Source organism: Vulpes vulpes, unplaced genomic scaffold, assembly GCF_048418805.1.
Source record: "Vulpes vulpes isolate BD-2025 unplaced genomic scaffold, VulVul3 u000000899, whole genome shotgun sequence".
NCBI classification, from domain to species: Eukaryota; Metazoa; Chordata; class Mammalia; order Carnivora; family Canidae; genus Vulpes; species Vulpes vulpes.
The window spans coordinates 3,279,496-3,296,623 of NW_027325780.1; the positions used below are offsets into that span (position 1 = coordinate 3,279,496).

General features: G+C 38.6%; 1 protein-coding gene across 3 annotated transcripts in view; it reads left to right on the forward strand.

Moving 5' to 3' along the window:
- Positions 1-22: 22 nt before the first annotated feature.
- Positions 23-17,128, forward strand: part of CCNI (cyclin I) — a 46,897-nt gene continuing 29,791 nt past the window's right edge. The window contains exons 1-2 of one of the 3 annotated variants that reach the window (XM_025998228.2): positions 23-611; positions 7,788-7,944. In XM_025998228.2, coding sequence (XP_025854013.1) covers positions 7,831-7,944 — 114 coding nt within the window. In that variant the 5' untranslated portion in view covers positions 23-611; positions 7,788-7,830. The remainder of the gene's footprint in view (positions 612-7,787; positions 7,945-17,128) is intronic. The other 2 variants (XM_072745427.1, XM_072745428.1) reach the window with 2 other exon arrangements.

The window sequence follows — 17,128 nt, forward strand, 5'->3', positions numbered from 1 at the left end:
GCGCTGTTTACAGGGAGTACGGCGGCCTGCGAATCGGTCCGCGAGGGCGGAGCCAAGGAAGCCGGACCTTCCCCCCCCCCCCCCGCCTTCCCCGCGAGCGGACGCGGCGGCGTCTCGGTCTCGCTTTTTCTTATTTTCCCCCCTTTCCCCCTTTTTTTTCCTTTTCCCTCCCCCCCCCCTTTTTCACCATTTCCCCTCAGAGACGCTTCTCCCGGGCAGGGGCAGAGCCGGTCTCACCCCCCGCCTCTCCCCGGCCCCCGCCGCCCTATGGCGAGAGGGAACCCCCCTCCCCACCCGGGCATTAGCGGCGGCGGTTGGAGGAGCGGGGCCGGCGGTGGCCGCGGCAGCCTCAGGTCGGGGGCAGTCATGGAGCTGGTTCGCTGACCCGCCGGCCGCAGCCGTGCGTCCCGCTCGATCGCCTGCACCCCCACCCCCGGCCCGGCTCCCCCTCTTCTCCCTCCTCAGTCGGTCCCGTCCGCGTCCCGCGCGCCCAGCCGCCGCGCGCTGAGGAAAATGGGGTGGTAACGGGCCCCCGGATGACCCCGCGTCACCACTGTGAGGCCTACAGCTCCGCCGGGGAGGAGGAGGAGGAGGAGGAAGAGGAGGAGAAGGTGAGGGGGCGGGGGACTCGCTGCGTCTCCGCGCCGCGCGCTCGCGCTCCCGCTCCCGCTTGTCGCCCCCCTGCCTCGCGCCGCCGGAGGAGCTCCCCGAGCCGTGCGCTCCTTGCCGCGGCCCGGCCCGCGCCTCCGCCTCCGCCTCCAGAGGAACCTTGGGGACCTCCCCCACTGCGGCCTCTCCTGCCGGAACACTTGGGCACCTGCCCGGCTTTCAGGCGGCCTGCCGTGTACCCTTTGGGGCCAGTTTCCCGTCAGCGACTAACTTGTTTGTAGCCCCAGCAGATTGCCTACTCGTGCACATTCGAGGCGCCGCAAGCCTGTGTGGTACACGAGGAAGGGGACACACCCCCACCCTTCGACTTCACGCTTTTGCGGGGGCCAAAGGAAGATGATTTGCATTGCAAAGCGGAGTGAATGCCAAACGGCCCGTGGAACGGCCAGTGCCGGTGCTGCGGGGGTTTGGGGGAGGGGACGTTACCCCAGGGGTGGGTGGGGGAGTTTGGGGAGGAGGTGAGATTTGAGTCGCACCCTGAAAGGCTTGTAGAAAAGTACCGGAGTTTTGAAAACAGGCCAGAAAGGTCGTCTCTTGAGCTGGAGGCTCCATTGCAGGTCACTGGGCAAGAGTTGAGAATTGGGTAGCAGAGTAGTGGACTCACAATTGAAGGATTGGCAGGAGAAATGTGGAACTATCAAAGTTAGAAGTGTTGGATATGCCAACCAGGAGATGCGTTCCTGAGGAGGCAGAATGGAATCAGACTGAAGATCTTTGAATGCCAAGCTTCAGTATTTAGCTTTTATTCTGTCAGTGGGAGCGCCTCAGCGGTGGAGCAGCGTGTGCTGTTGACACTTGTTGAAGGTTTTTATCTGACAGACATTGCAACTCATTGAGTCCTCAGAGACTCGTGAGGCAGTTAGTTCAGGGGTCTCGTTTCACAGAAGAGGAAAACGGAGGGTCCGCGAGAGGAAGTAATTTACCCCATGGGTGACTCAGCTAGAGGCCAGCGGCCAGAATTCAAACCGGAGCTGTCTGCTAGATAATCTCTATCCCAAAAATGAATTTGTTATTTGCTCCCAGCTCTATGAAAAAGAAGGGAGTGGACAAAAAGATTAGGAACGAATGAACAGATGAGTGCTTCTGAACTTCTAGGATAAAATTGTTAATACTGAGGAGGAGCAGACTCGTTAGAATCAGCGTGTGTGGGGGGGAAGGCGTGGTAGAGATGATTTGCAGTTACAGATAACAGTTTGTGAATCACTGTGACTCCTAGTAGGTTAGAATGGAACTCTGCAATGTCAAAATCGGAAGCTGAGCATATGTTTTATTCTGATTCTATAACACTTTAAAAATGAAGATATGGACCTGTGCATGTTTATTTAAAATGGGCTTAATAAGAGTAATGCCAACTTTATAAGGTTGTATAAGGATTAAATGAGTTAATATGGCATAGTACTTTGAACAATATCTGGCCAAGTAATAAGCACTCATTGCTTTGACTTCCTAAGAACTTCAGTGTAAGCTATTTGTTAGACATAGTGCTAAACTCTGGAGAGTGTTGCCATCAAAGAACTCATGGTTAGTAGGAGAGACAGATCTACAAATAATTATCACAGAGCAATTAAATGCAAAGGTAGGATTATGCCCAAGTACAGATGTAAGAAGGCAGGGTACTAGTCACAGACCTACACAAATGATAGCTGTGTAAGAAGGGGAGTGCCAGCTGGAAAAGGACAGACAATTCAGGTTCAAAGGACTGTATGGAAAGGCATGGAGCTAGTGAAACAAATAGCAGGTCGTTTTGGAATTACAGGCATTCACAGTTCATTATTAGGTTAGGGGCATGAAGTCAAGAGATTGTCACATTAATAAATCCCTCTTTTAGAATAGGAACAAAGATCCAGTAGTCAACATCAGTAGAAAATTATTAATGCACTTGGTGTTATGGTGATAATATAATTCTGTATTAATAAAGTTGTTTCTGTTTACCTAGCACTGTGCAGTACTTTTTCTTAGAATAGTAGGAGGCCCTGTATGTAGATTTATAATATAGTTTATGCTGTACAATAACCATTTTATAAACTATTCACTCATTAAGTTATTTGATAAACACGGAGAAAGAAGCAGAAGTAGTCATTGAAAGATTGGCAGGGGAAATGTGAAACTATCATAAAGTTAGAAGTGTGTGGAATATGCCAACCAAAATAAACTTTTTGATTCTTAGTTCCTAGAGACTTCTAAGCATTCAAAGTTCTGGATATGACTAATGGCACAAAATAATAAGATACAAGTATAAAGTTCTAGTATTTAATACAGTAAAATTATATTTTGTTCAGCAGATTTCATTTTATGTAAGTATTTTGCGTGTAGAAAAAAGGATTGTGTGTTATCATTAAGTAAAACACAAGTAATGCTTTCTTTACTGTATCATTATCTGTCTTACTAGTATCTTTTTTTAAAAGATTTTATTTATTTATATGAGAGAGAGCATGGGGGGAGGCACAGAGGGAGGAGACTCCTAACTGAGCAGGGAGCCCAGTGATGCTTAGATGCAGTGCTAAGATGCAATGCGGGCCTCAATCTCAGGACCCTGAGATCGTGACCCAGGCGGAAGGCAGACGCTCAACCAACTGAACTACCCAGGCCTCTCTGTCTTACTAGAATCTTAAAAAAGGAGTATAAAAGGTATCCTGGTAATATGAGCACTTCCATAATTTGTGTCTGGGGTGGGGCTTTATTCTTGTAAATAAAAAGAAACTCGTTAACATTTCACCCCATTTATCATTTGTTCTCTCTTTCCCATATACTGCATATATTCTGGCCCTTTGCTCCTCTAAATATTTTAGTATGTATTTCCTAAGAATAGGGATGTTCTCTTACAGAATCAGAGTAAAGTTATCAACTTCAGTAAATTTAACTTTGAAACATTTACTTTGTCCATGTTCCCATTATGTCATTATAACATTTTATCTTCCCAGTATAGGATTGAGTCTAGGGTTAGATACTGAACTTTCATTTTTCTGTACCCTAATTTGATCTGGAATATTTCCTCCATTCTTTTTTCTTTCCCTTGGATTATTTATATCTTATTTTTGAAAGATAAAGGAAATCTGAGCTTTTTATCGTTTGTTAACATTCCCCTGCTATGAGCAAAGAATGATTCTTTTTATTTTCTAAAATTTATATGGTTTATTACATTAATTGATTTCCTGAATATTAAACCAGTTTTGCATTCCTGGGATAAATCCCACTCAATTGTGGTATATAATCCTTTTTTTCTTTTTTTTTTTTTTTTAAGTTACCAGATTCAGTTTGCTGGCATATTTTGTTGAGGAATTCTGCATTTGTATTTAGAAGAGATGTTCTCAGTGGCTGTTGTCTTTGCTTAACTGGCCTCATAAAATGAATTGAGACGTGCTCCTCTTCTACTTTTTTGGAGAAGTTTGTGAAGAATTAAATTTTTCTATGGATGTTTGGTAGAATTCAAATCCCTTGGGCTTTGGCTTTTCTTTGACAATTGTTTACTAATTCAATTTCTTGTTATATGAGCTTCAGCTTTTCTATTTCTTTTTAAAGTCAGTTTTGATAATTTGTGGTTCTGGGTATTTGTCCATTTCATGCAAAATTGTCCAATTTATTTGCAAACAGTTCAAAAAATTCTTTTATAACACTTTTATCTCTATAACATAAGTAGTAATGTCTCCTTTTATTCCTGAGTTTAGTGCTTCATCCTTTCTGTTTTTTCTTGATCAGTTATAGCTAAAGGTTTGCCAATTTTGTTGATCTTTTCAAAGAACCAACTTTTGGTTTCATTGATTTTTCTCTATTTTTCTATTCATTAATTTCCACTCCAATATCTGTTTCTTCTGGTTTGCTTTATAGTTTGCTCTACTTGCATCTTGTAAATTTTGGTATGTTTTCTTTTTCATTACCTCAAAGTATTTTCTAATTTACCATGTGATGTCTTCTTTGACCCAGATTCCTTTGTTTAAAAAAAAAAAATGTTAAAGTATCTAAATATTTGAAAATCTTACTAAGGGTCTTATCTTCAGGGGATTGGAGAACAGGAATCTCTTAAACCTTATTCTTTTTTCATGTATTTTCTCTGTGTATCTCTCTCTGTTCCCCATCGATCCTTTCTAAAAATAATCTTCAGGGGAAACATTTTGAGGGTAGAGTAATCACCCAGGTAGCCAGCCACCCACCCATTGGGGTATGTTGAGAAGGCTGGGGGAGCCTGGGGAGCCCAACCTGTTGGATGTAGCTAATGGAATGAAATAGTACGGTAGGTTTCAACGAGTTAATAAATTACAGACTAAAATTAGATATAGAAGAAAGCTTAGAACCAATAAATCAAGTTTAATCTTCATCCAATATAGGTGTTCTTTCTAAGTATCTCTTGACAGGTGGTCATCTAGTTTACACTCCGTTTCTTTTTTTTTTTTCTTTTTATTTTTTTTACATTTTTAATTTAATGCACTCCATTTCTAAGGTTAATATTTGTATCTGGTTTAGACGAAGTTATATTGAGTTTATCTAGTTATGGAAGATCTGAAAAAAGTACCAAGGCCACAAAAGTGGAATTCAGAACATCTCAGCAGAATGTCACAGTAGATGGAATCTAACAAGATGACCCTTTTTTTTTTTTAAAGAATACATTTACAGTCCTGAACAAGGTTGTCTCCTTTTCACTGCAGAAAAGAGGGCACCAAAACTCCGTGCACAGTTGGGGTGGGGCAGGTGGAGAGGGAGTACTGTATTTAGAAGAGCAAAAGTCACGTCATGTCAGGAAATCTTTTTTTTTTTTTTTAAGATTTTATTTATTTATTCATGAGAGACAGAGAGAGGCAGAGACAGGCAGAGAGAGAAGCCGACTCCATGCAGGGAGTCCCAATGATGTGGGACTCAATCCTGGACCCCAGGATCACGCCCTTTGCTGAAGGCAGGCACTTAACCGTTAAGCCACCCAGGTGTCCCAATGTCAGGAAATCTTGAACAGTTCTTTGAAGCTGTGAAAAAAATGAATGGGTGGGCATGCTAACCACCTTCAGATATTTCAAGAATTGGCTTATGTAAAGTTTAGACTTGGGTTTGTTTTGTTTTTGGCTACAAAGATTGAAACCAATCTTTGGTTGAGTCCCTGTTTCATCAAGATTCTATGAGTGATAAAAAGATAATACTGGTAGATATATTTTCCTAATGTTTATCATTTCATATGGGAAATAGTGGGAAGCTCCTTTCAGAAGGGAGAGAAATCATACCAATTTAGAGAATCAAGAGTTCTTAGAAGTTAATCTTTGAAATTTTTTTGGGGGGGGGTTAGGTATTATTTCTTTCCCCTCTCTGTTATTTACTTTTTCTTGGTATGAAAAGTACTTAATTCTCATTATAGGAAATTTGCAAAAACTCAATTGTTTAAAGAAGCAAAATGAAAAAAATACAATCCAGTTAACCAGAGGTAGTCTGCAGTATGTTGAATAGCAAGCAAGTAGGCCAAGTATGTGAAGTGATGAATAAGAAAGGGATAGTACCTGGAGTTGGGGTGGGGGGGGTGAGGGCACCATGAAAATTGAAGTTTTTTTTTAAAAAAATTATTTTAATTAATTTTTGAAAAGATTTTATTTATTCTTAAGAGACACAGGCAGAGGGAGAAGAAGGCCCCCTGCAGGGAGCCCAATGTGGAATTCCATCCCAGAACCCCAGGATCACACCCAGAGCCAAAGGCAGACGCTTAACCACTGAACCACCCAGGTGTCCCTGTTACCTTTTTTTTTTTTTTTTTAATTGTAAATTTTACTTAAAAAAATCAGAGCTTTTCATTTGGAAAATGTAGTTAAATGAGGTCTATAATGAAGAACAGCATTCTGCTGCTGGACTTTCTAACCCTTTTCTCACAGGTTAGCCTCTGAGTGCTTATCTGTTTATCTTGTTTAAGATCATATTTTCAAATAATTTGCCCTACTGTTTTTTGATATTTCAATTTTAGGTATTATTTATGGTTTGCCAACTGTGACATGTAAAGATGTGATGCTCATTCTACACCTCTTAATCATCTGACACCTCTCATCTTCCCAGTGCGGGTTTTTTTTTGTTTGTTTGTTAAAGCCCTTATTCAGTATTTTCATTATCACTGGTATGTAAATGTCATGGTATATTATTACATTTGCCTTCTTGCATAATCTTTTTTTCTGAAGTTAATGACATTTTCAGTTCCTTACCTTTCATCACCTCTAGTTGAGTCTTGCTGTATCTTCAGCTTCTCGATCCAATTTTCTACACATGGTTGTACCTCTCAAATCTCTAGTTTTTCTTCTTCTTCTTTCTTCTTTCTTCTTTCTTCTTTTTTCTTTCTTCTTTCTTCTTCTTCTTCTTTTTTTTTTTTTTTTTAAACCTGAGGACATCTCTCCTGGACTTCAGTTGTACCGCAACAATCTAGATAGACTTGCCCTTTAGACTTGCTCATTTTAGAGGGCCCTTCACCTTATTGTTGAGTTTTCTAGATCAACACTCTCCAGTAGAACTTTCTGCAGTGATAGTGAAGAAAAGGAACGTTTCTATCTGATGCAGTGTCTACTAACGACACATGGCTATTGAGCATTTGAAATGGGGCTGGTGTGACTGAGGAATTGTATTTTAACTTTATTCAGTTCTAATATAGCCATATGTGTAGCTAGTGGATGCTGTATTGAAAGCACAAAGAAAGATGGTTTTATACTGATTATATGGGAATGGGTGGGATTTAATGTAATGTAGTAGATGTAATTTTTTTTTAATGAAGGAAAAGGTTAGTATCTTATCTGATTTTTAAGAGGAATATTTGGGACAACTACTAAGAATTGCTAGTATAAAAAGCCCATGATTTAAAATTTGTTGACACAGTGTGAGAACTTAATAATGTATTTTCATCAGAGTCTATAAGTTCTATCAATTATATGCTTCATGTTTTTATTTTCTTTACAACTGAGTTTCAAATTTAAAGCAAATATATTTAGGTAACTGATTATTATTGTAACATTTTAATATATGATGTTTTAAAGAGCTGTAAAATCCTATACTGCCTCATAACATTCTTATTTTGTTTTATGACTTGCTTAATAAGAACCAACATATTTATGCCATGCCACATGTATTTTATAATTAAAGAAAAAAGCATTTTTTTATGTTTGATTTTATAGGTAGCTACATCAGGCTGGGAGGCAGGCAGATCCAAAGGATATCATGAAGTTTCCAGGGCCTTTGGAAAACCAGAGATTGTCTTTCCTCTTGGAAAAGGCAATCTCTAGGGAAGCCCAGATGTGGAAGGTGAATGTGCCAAAAATGCCTACAAATCAGGTAATTTTTCTTATCACTCTAGATAGATGACTTCTTTTAGAAATAAGCGACCTACTGTCATATAGTGATATCTTGACACCGCGTTGGAGAAATATATACCATTAAAGGATATGTTCTATTCTTTATTTGAGAAGCTTCTCCTTGTTTCATTCTGAAACAAACGAATAAATTTTTTGGGTTTGTTTGCTTATTTTGTTATCTGAGTTACAGCTTTAGGAGATAAATATGTTCTTTTTTTGTAGTCCAGTACTAATGGTAGTAAACTTTCTCTTTTTTTTAGATATATAGTTAGCTATGGAAGTTGAAATTATCTTTAGTAAACAAAAAATTGTTCTGTCTGTCTTGCATATTTATAACAAGTTCAAGTAAGCTACTAAGGGTAATGCCAGTGTTGGACAATTCTAGGGAGATCGCCGGCTTACCTCTCAATTATTGTTAACTCCATGAACTTTTAGAAATTTTTATGCTTCTGTCATATAATCCTATCAGTGTTACTTTTGACAAATAACAAGTTTATGCACTCCCAAAGCTTATTGTATAAGCTCTTTTTAATCCCTAGTACCTAGCACTGTATTTGGGATAAAGAATAGTGGTCAAGAAAATTTTGACTTTTGATTTATAGGTAAATGAATAGCAAATATCTAAATTCCTTCTTTGGTTTAGGTTAACCTTTGTTCATAGGTTATTGAAATCTATGCATTTTCTACTAACCTATTCTGTCATTCTTTCTCATAAGCTGATGAAATATGTTTTGCATTTACTGTTACTTACTTGTCATTTAGCAGATTGAAAATTAGTTAACCTGAGTGAATATCTGTTAAGTTAGGAGCATTTACATATGCTGTCACATTTACTATCTTATTATATCTTTTGAAATAGGTAGTAGTCCCACTTTGCTCAAGACTTTAGTAGAGGTATAATTTGAACCTGGGGTAATTGTCTTTCCATTATACTTTGTTTTTCAGTTTTTATTTTTCTATGCTTGTGTGATTTTTTAGATTACTTGGAAATTCAGTCATTTAGTAAATGTTCATTAGGTATATGCTATCTTCTGAGCACATCTAAGCATTGGGGATATATATACCAGTGAGAAAAATAGAAATTCCTACCCTTATGTTCTGATATTCTGGTAAGCCTCAAAGCTTTAAGACAGAGCTGGCTTAAAGAACCATTTCTTTCTTTCTTCTTCTTGAGTCAGCATGTAACCAATGATAATATTCTTTTACAACATGGTCTTTGAAGGTGATACTCTACCAAGATTATAGTACATTGCTATATTATCACTTAATCTGGCCTATTTCTGTTGGTGATTTAACAAATATTACTGGGTTAATACCAGAGAATAGAACAGTATTACAGTTTCCAAGAAGGAACTCCTTAAGGGTTTGCCTTTAGTAATGTCAAGTAGAAGCCAAAGTTAATTCTGAAAAATGTGGGTGGGTTTGTTCTGATGGGGATAGATGGGGATAAGATTGGGATGAGAGTAAAAAGCTGTAGGAGGTCAAACCGCTTGCTACAATAAACCCCAAGGACACTTGTCTATTACTTTCCTATTTTAGTTCTACTTTCTTTATTTTCTTTTGCCACTTTCAGAGACTGGCTTTTCTATTTCTCTTTCCACTATTGCTTCTAACCATGATTTCCCTCCTCGATTGCTTGCAGAAAAAAAAACAGTCTTGTCCTTAAGCCATATACATACTTCTCTAGCTTTCCGAATATTTTTTTAAGGGCTTGTAAAAATGGAAAGTAAAATGTTTTAAAGCTTTCTGTTAGGCTTCTTTCCTTCAATTTCCTTATCTTTCTTTCTCTACCTAAGCTCTTCCTTTGGATCATTCTCTCCCAATTCTCTTTTAATTTGTATCCCCCCGTCTTCAGGTTTAGGACAGAGAGGTCACACAAGAATATTGCATACTTATCACTCCCTTTCTGGATGCTCCCACAGTGCACTCTACTTCCTTTATGATAACACACAGTATTATAATTTCCTGATGATTTGATGGTGAGTTCCCTTGGGATTGGGTTGTATCATTTTTGTTTACTGGCATATAATAAAACTTCCAGTAAACATCTGTTAAATGAACGTTACCATTTCTTTATAATTAGTCCAGGTTAGATAAGTTCTTTGATATAGTAGTGCTTTCAGGTACACAGTGATTTTTATTATATGGATTTGGGAGAAAAAATTGAAGGCTTGTCAAAGTGACATACACTTTGAAGATATTCTATGTTTGGGATGCCTGGGTGACTCAGCGGTGGAGCCTCTGCCTTCCGCTCAGGGCATGGTCCTGGAGTTTCCGGATCTAGTCCCACATGGGGCTGCCTTGAGGAGCCTGCTTCTCCCTCTGCCTATATCTCTGCCTCTCTCTGTGTCTCTCATGAATAAATAGATAAAATCTTTAAGAAAAGAAAAAGATACCCTATGTTTTGCCTAAGGTGCTTTTGATTTGCAAAAGTAAAACTCTGTTTCAAGCTATTAAGATGGTTTTCATTAGAAAGAAACCATCAGATGGTTTCATTAGAACTCTAAGGAATCTTGAAGGCCAATTATGTGGTTTCGGAATACAGGATCTCAAGCCTCTGGGCTACTGAGGGCATCAGAATCACTCAGGAGGCTTCTCACAGAGATTCCATGCCTCATCCAGACCTGTTAGGTTGTGGCAATTGTGGAAATTTGTATTTTAAAAAGCTGCAGGGCAGCCCAAGTGGCTCAGCTGTTTAGCGCTGCCTTCAGCCCAGGGCGTTGTCCTGGAGACCTGGGATCAAGTCCCATGTTGGGCTCCCTGCATGGAGCCTGCTTCTCCCACTGCCTGTGTCTCTCATGAAGAAATAAATAAAATCTCAAAAAAATTAAAAAAGCTGCACTTTTTATTAATATGCATTAATTTTGGAAGACACCGATTTACTCTAACCACACAGTAGAAGAGCTCTTCTAACATCTCTCTCTGATGAGCGATTCTCTACTTTGGTTACTTTGTCTATTCTACTGTAGGAAAACTATAAATTATGGAAAGATTTTCCTAAATTTAACCGGAAAACTGCTGCTTTCTAGTGGCCACATATTCTAGTTTTGTCCACTGGTGCAATACAGAATAAATCTTTAAATGGTAGCCCTTTACCTACTCAAAGATGTGTTAAGCCCACAAAGTCCTCTCTTTTCCGATTGAACATCCCTTGTTTTTAACCATTGACAAGATTTCTCTTTTACTGCCCTAGATTTTTTTTTCTTAGATACACTCTTTTTAGCATTTAAGTTGTGACATTTCATTTGTAGTCATTAATGAGCAATGAAGTGAAACTATTACCTCGCTTTATCTTGGCTTGATAATTTTGTTGAACTAGCCCCAAATTTTATTATTGTTTTGGCAGCAATGTCATGTTGGCTTACTGAACTTGTTTTTAAAACCTTGTTGCCTCAAGTTTTAAGCAAAGTTTCCTTTGTGCTATATGTACTTTTTAGGTTTTGACCTGGGTATGGTGTTATTATTAAATTTAAAATTGTTGATTCTGACCCATTTTTCTAGCTTTAAAATTATGATTGTTATCTAATATGTTGACTTCTGTCATTTTTGTATACTGTGGATTTGGTAAATAAATAAATCTATTTACCCTGCAGGATGGTTTCTCTTTTTTATTTTCTTCAACAGTTTCTTGAGGTGTAATGTACAGAAAAGTACATAGATTGTAAGTGTACAACTGTAAAATATACCACTATATTTGCAGAAGGCTCTTTCTGTCCTCTTGCAGTTACTACTATCTACTCCCCCACACCAAGAAAACACTGTCCTAATATCACAGATTAATTTTTCCTGGTTTTGAATTTCACACACCTGTATATTGAATCATAGAGTAAATACTGGCCTCTTATTTAATATTTTTTCTGTAAGATTCATCTATGTTACTTCGTGTAGCCATAATTAATTTATTCTCATTGCCATGTATAATTCTTTGAATTAATCGCTTCTGTTGATGGTCATTTGTGACATCTTCTTGTGCATGTCTCAGTGGGAAAGTCCTCTTCTTGTGCATGCACATATGTGCATTTTGTGTATGTGGGGGGGTATATTTCTAGGGATGGAATTGCTAGAACTTAGAATATGTGTATATCAGTTTTAGTGCATAACCACCAATTGTTCCAGAGTTGTTATACCACTATTATCCCATGGGTTTTTAATTTTTATTTTTTTTTACTCCTTCTAGCAGAGTATGAAAGTCTCAAGTTGCTCTACATCCTTCTCAACCTTGGTATTGTCTTTTCATTGTAGTTATTCTGGAAAGTGTATTATAGTATCAAATTGGGTTTAATTTGCTTTTCTTGAATAACTAAGGAAGTTCAGCTTTTCATATGTTTATTGGCCATTAGATTTACTCTTTTGGTAAAATGTCTATTCACATCTTCCATCTGGGTTTATACTGAGTTGTCTCTATTTTTGTTAATTGTTTTATAGGAGTTCTTTTGTTTGCAGACTGTGCATTACACATGTCTTCAACTGTGTTGACTTTGATGAATAGAAAGAAGTTCTTTATTTTTAGGGACCAAATTATCAATTTTTTTCCTTTTTTAAAGAAGTATTTGTCTAATCGATGTAGTGAAGATACTCCCTTGTGTTTTCTTCTGCAAAGTTGATCATTTCATCCTTTGCATGCATTTAGATTTATATTCCAGTTGAGATTTTTTTTGGGGGGGGCGGCTATGGTGTGAAGTAGAAATCCATCATTTTTCTTCATACAGAGAACCAACACCATTTATTAAAAAGACACTTTTCCCCACTTCCCTGAAGTGCACTTCTGTAATAAATCAAGCGACTACTGTAAACCTGTGAGTATATTTGTGTGTCTGTTTCTTGCCTCTTGTCATCGGACCATTTGCCACTCTTTAAATAACCATACTGCCTTAATTATTATAGCATTATCATAAGTGTTTAGGCATAAATTTTATTCTCTTTTTCAGGATTGTCTTGGTTATTCTTAGCCCCTTGCTCTTCCATATATATTTTACAGTATACTTGTCATTTAAAAATGGTATTATTGAATCTGTCAGTCAATTTGGGGACAATTGACATGTTTATATGAGCCTTCCAATTAATGAACATAGAATATTTCTCCATTTTCTTTTTTTTTTTTTTTAATTAATTTTTATTGGTGTTCAATTTACTAACATACAGAAAAACACCCAGTGCTCATCCCGTCAAGTGTCCACCTCAGTGCCCGTCACCCATTCCCCTCCAACACCCGCCCTCCTCCCCCTCCACCACCCCTAGTTCGTTTCCCCGAGGTAGGAGTCTTTATGTTCTGTCTCCCTTCCTGATATTTCCCAACATTTCTTCTCCCTTCCTTTATATTCCCTTTCACTATTATTCATATTCCCCAAATGAATGAGAACATACACTGTTTGTCCTTCTCCGACTGACTTATTTCACTCAGCATAATACCCTCCAGTTCCATCCACGTTGAAGCAAATGGTGGGTATTTGTCGTTTCTAATTGCTGAGTAATATTCCATTGTATACATAAACCACATCTTCTTTATCCATTCATCTTTCGATGGACACCGAGTCTCCTTCCACAGTTTGGCTACTGTGGCCATTGCTGATAGAAACATCGGGGTGCAGGTGTCCCGACGTTTCATTGCATCTGAATCTTTGGGGTAAATCCCCAACAGTGCAATTGCTGGGTCGTAGGGCAGGTCTATTTTTAACTCTTTGAGGAACCTCCACACAGTTTTCCAGAGTGGCTGCACCAGTTCACATTCCCACCAACAGTGTAAGAGGGTTCCCTTTTCTCCGCATCCTCTCCAACATTTGTTGTTTCCTGCCTTGTTAATTTTCCCCATTCTCACTGGTGTGAGGTGGTATCTCATTGTGGTTTTGATTTGTATTTCCCTGATGGCAAGTGATGCGGAGCATTTTCTCATGTGCTTGTTGGCCATGTCCATGTCTTCCTCTGTGAGATTTCTCTTCATGTCTTTTGCCCATTTCATGATTGGATTGTTTGTTTCTTTGGTGTTGAGTTTAATAAGTTCTTTATAGATTTTGGAAACTAGCCCTTTATCTGATACGTCATTTGCAAATATCTTCTCCCATTCTGTAGGTTGTCTTTTAGTTTTGTTGACTGTATCCTTTGCTGTGCAAAAGCTTCTTATCTTGATGAAGTCCCAATAGTTCATTTTTGCTTTTGTTTCTTTTGCCTTTGTGGATGTATCTTGCAAGAAATTACTGTGGCCAAGTTCAAAAAGGGTGTTGCCTGTGTTCTCCTCTAGGATTTTGATGGACTCTTGTCTCACATTTAGATCTCTCATCCATTTTGAGTTTATCTTTGTGTATGGTGAAAGAGAGTGGTCCAGTTTCATTCTTCTGCATGTGGATGTCCAATTTTCCCAGCACCATTTATTGAAGAGACTGTCTTTCTTCCAATGGATAGTCTTTCCTCCTTTATCGAATATTAGATGACCATACATTTCAGGGTCCATTTCTGGGTTCTCTATTCTGTTCCATTGATCTATGTGTCTGTTTTTGTGCCAGTACCACACTGTCTTGATGACCACAGCTTTGTAGTACAACCTGAAATCTGGCATTGTGATGCCCCCAGCTATGGTTTTCTTTTTTAAAATTCCCCTGGCTATACGGGGTCTTTTCTGATTCCACACAAATCTTAAAATAATTTGTTCTAACTCTCTGAAGAAAGTCCATGGTATTTTGATAGGGATTGCATTAAACGTGTAAATTGCCCTGGGTAACATTGACATTTTTACAATATTAATTCTGCCAATCCATGAGCATGGAATATTTTTCCATCTCTTTGTGTCTTCCTCAATTTCTTTCAGAAGTGTTCTATAGTTTTTAGGGTATAGATCTTTTACCTCTTTGGTTAGGTTTATTCCTAGGTATCTTATGCTTTTGGGTGCAATTGTAAATGGGATTGACTCCTTAATTTCTCTTTCTTCAGTCTCATTGTTAGTGTATAGAAATGCCATTGATTTCTGGGCATTGATTTTGTATCCTGCCACGCTACCAAATTGCTGTATGAGTTCTAGCAATCTTGGGGTGGAGGCTTTTGGGTTTTCTATGTAGAGTATCATGTCATCGGCGAAGAGGGAGAGTTTGACTTCTTCTTTGCCAATTTGAATGCCTTTAATGTCTTTTTGTTGTCTGATTGCTGAGGCAAGGACTTCCAGAACTATGTTGAACAGCAGTGGTGAGAGTGGACATCCCTGTCTTGTTCCTGATCTTAGGGGAAAGGCTCCCAGTGCTTCCCCATTGAGAATGATATTTGCTGTGGGCTTTTCGTAGATGGCTTTTAAGATGTCGAGGAAAGTTCCCTCTATCCCAACACTCTGAAGGGTTTTGATCAGGAATGGATGCTGTATTTTGTCAAATGCTTTTTCTGCATCTAATGAGAGGATCATATGGTTCTTGGTTTTTCTCTTGCTGATATGATGAATCACATTGATGGTTTTACGAGTGTTGAACCAGCCTTGTGTCCCAGGGATAAATCCTACTTGGTCATGGTGAATAATTTTCTTAATGTGTTGTTGGATCCTATTGGCTAGTATCTTGTTGAGAATTTTTGCATCCATGTTCATCAGGGATATTGGTCTGTAATTCTCCTTTTTGGTGGGGTCTTTGTCTGGTTTCGGAATTAAGGTGATGCTGGCCTCGTAGAACGAATTTGGAAGTACTCCATCTCTTTCTATCTTTCCAAACAGCTTTAGTAGAATAGGTATGATTTCTTCTTTAAACGTTTGATAGAATTCCCCTGGGAAGCCATCTGGCCCTGGACTCTTGTGTCTTGGGAGGTTTTTGATGACTGCTTCAATTTCCTCCCTGGTTATTGGCCTGTTCAGGTTTTCTATTTCTTCCTGCTCCAGTTTTGGTAGTTTGTGGCTTTCCAGGAATGCGTCCATTTCTTCTAGATTTCCTAATTTATTGGCGTACAGCTGTTCATAATATGTTTTTAAAATCGTTTGTATTTCCTTGGTGTTGGTAGTGATCTCTCCTTTCTCATTCATGATTTTATTAATTTGAGTCTTCTCTCTCTTCTTTTTAATAAGGTTGGCTAATGGTTTATCTATCTTATTAATTCTTTCAAAGAACCAACTCCTGGTTCTGTTGATCTGTTCCACAGTTCTTTTGGTCTCGATATCATTGAGTTCTGCTCGAATTTTAATTAACTGTCTTCTTCTGCTGGGGGTGGGGTCTATTTGTTGCTTTTTCTCTAGTTCCTTTATGTGTAAGGTGAGCTTTTGAATTTGAGATCTTTCCAGTTTTTGAATGGATGCTTGTATTGCGATGTATTTCCCCCTCAGGACTGCTTTTGCTGCATCCCAAAGATTTTGAACGGTTGTATCTTCATTCTCATTAGTTTCCATGAATCTTTTTAATTCTTCCTTAATTTCCTGGTTGACCTTTTCATCTTTTAGCAGGATGGTCCTTACCCTCCACGTGTTTGTGGTCCTTCCATACTTCTTGTCGTGATTAAGTTCTAATTTCAAGGCATTATGGTCTGAGAATATACAGGGGACTATCCCGATCTTTTGGTATCGGTTCAGACCCGATTTGTGACCCAGTATGTGGTCTATTCTGGAGAAAGTTCCATGTGCACTTGAGAAGAATGTGTATTCAGTTGAGCTTGGATGTAAAGTTCTGTAGATATCTGTGAAATCCATCTGGTCCAGTGTATCATTTAAAGCTTTCGTTTCTTTGGAGATGTTGTGCTTAGAAGACCTATCCAGGGTAGAAAGAGCTAGATTGAAGTCACCAAGTATAAGTGTATTATTATCAAGGTATTTCTTCAGTTTGGTTATTAATTGGTTTAAATATTTGGCAGCTCCCACATTCGGGGCATATATATTGAGGATTGTTAAGTCCTCTTGTTGGATAGATCCTTTGAGTATGAGATAGTGTCCCTCTTCATCTCTCACTATAGTCTTTGGGGTAAATTTTAATTTATCTGATATAAGGATGGCAACCCCTGCTTTCTTTTGAGGACCATTTGAATGGTAAATGGTTCTCCAACCTCTTATTTTCAGGTTGTAGGTGTCCTTCTGTCTAAAATGAGTCTCTTGTAGACAGCAAATAGATGGGTCCTGCTTTTTTATCCAGTCTGAAACCCTGCGCCTTTTGATGGGGTCATTAAGCCCGTTCACGTTCAGAGTTACTACTGATAGATATGAGTTTAGTGTCATCATA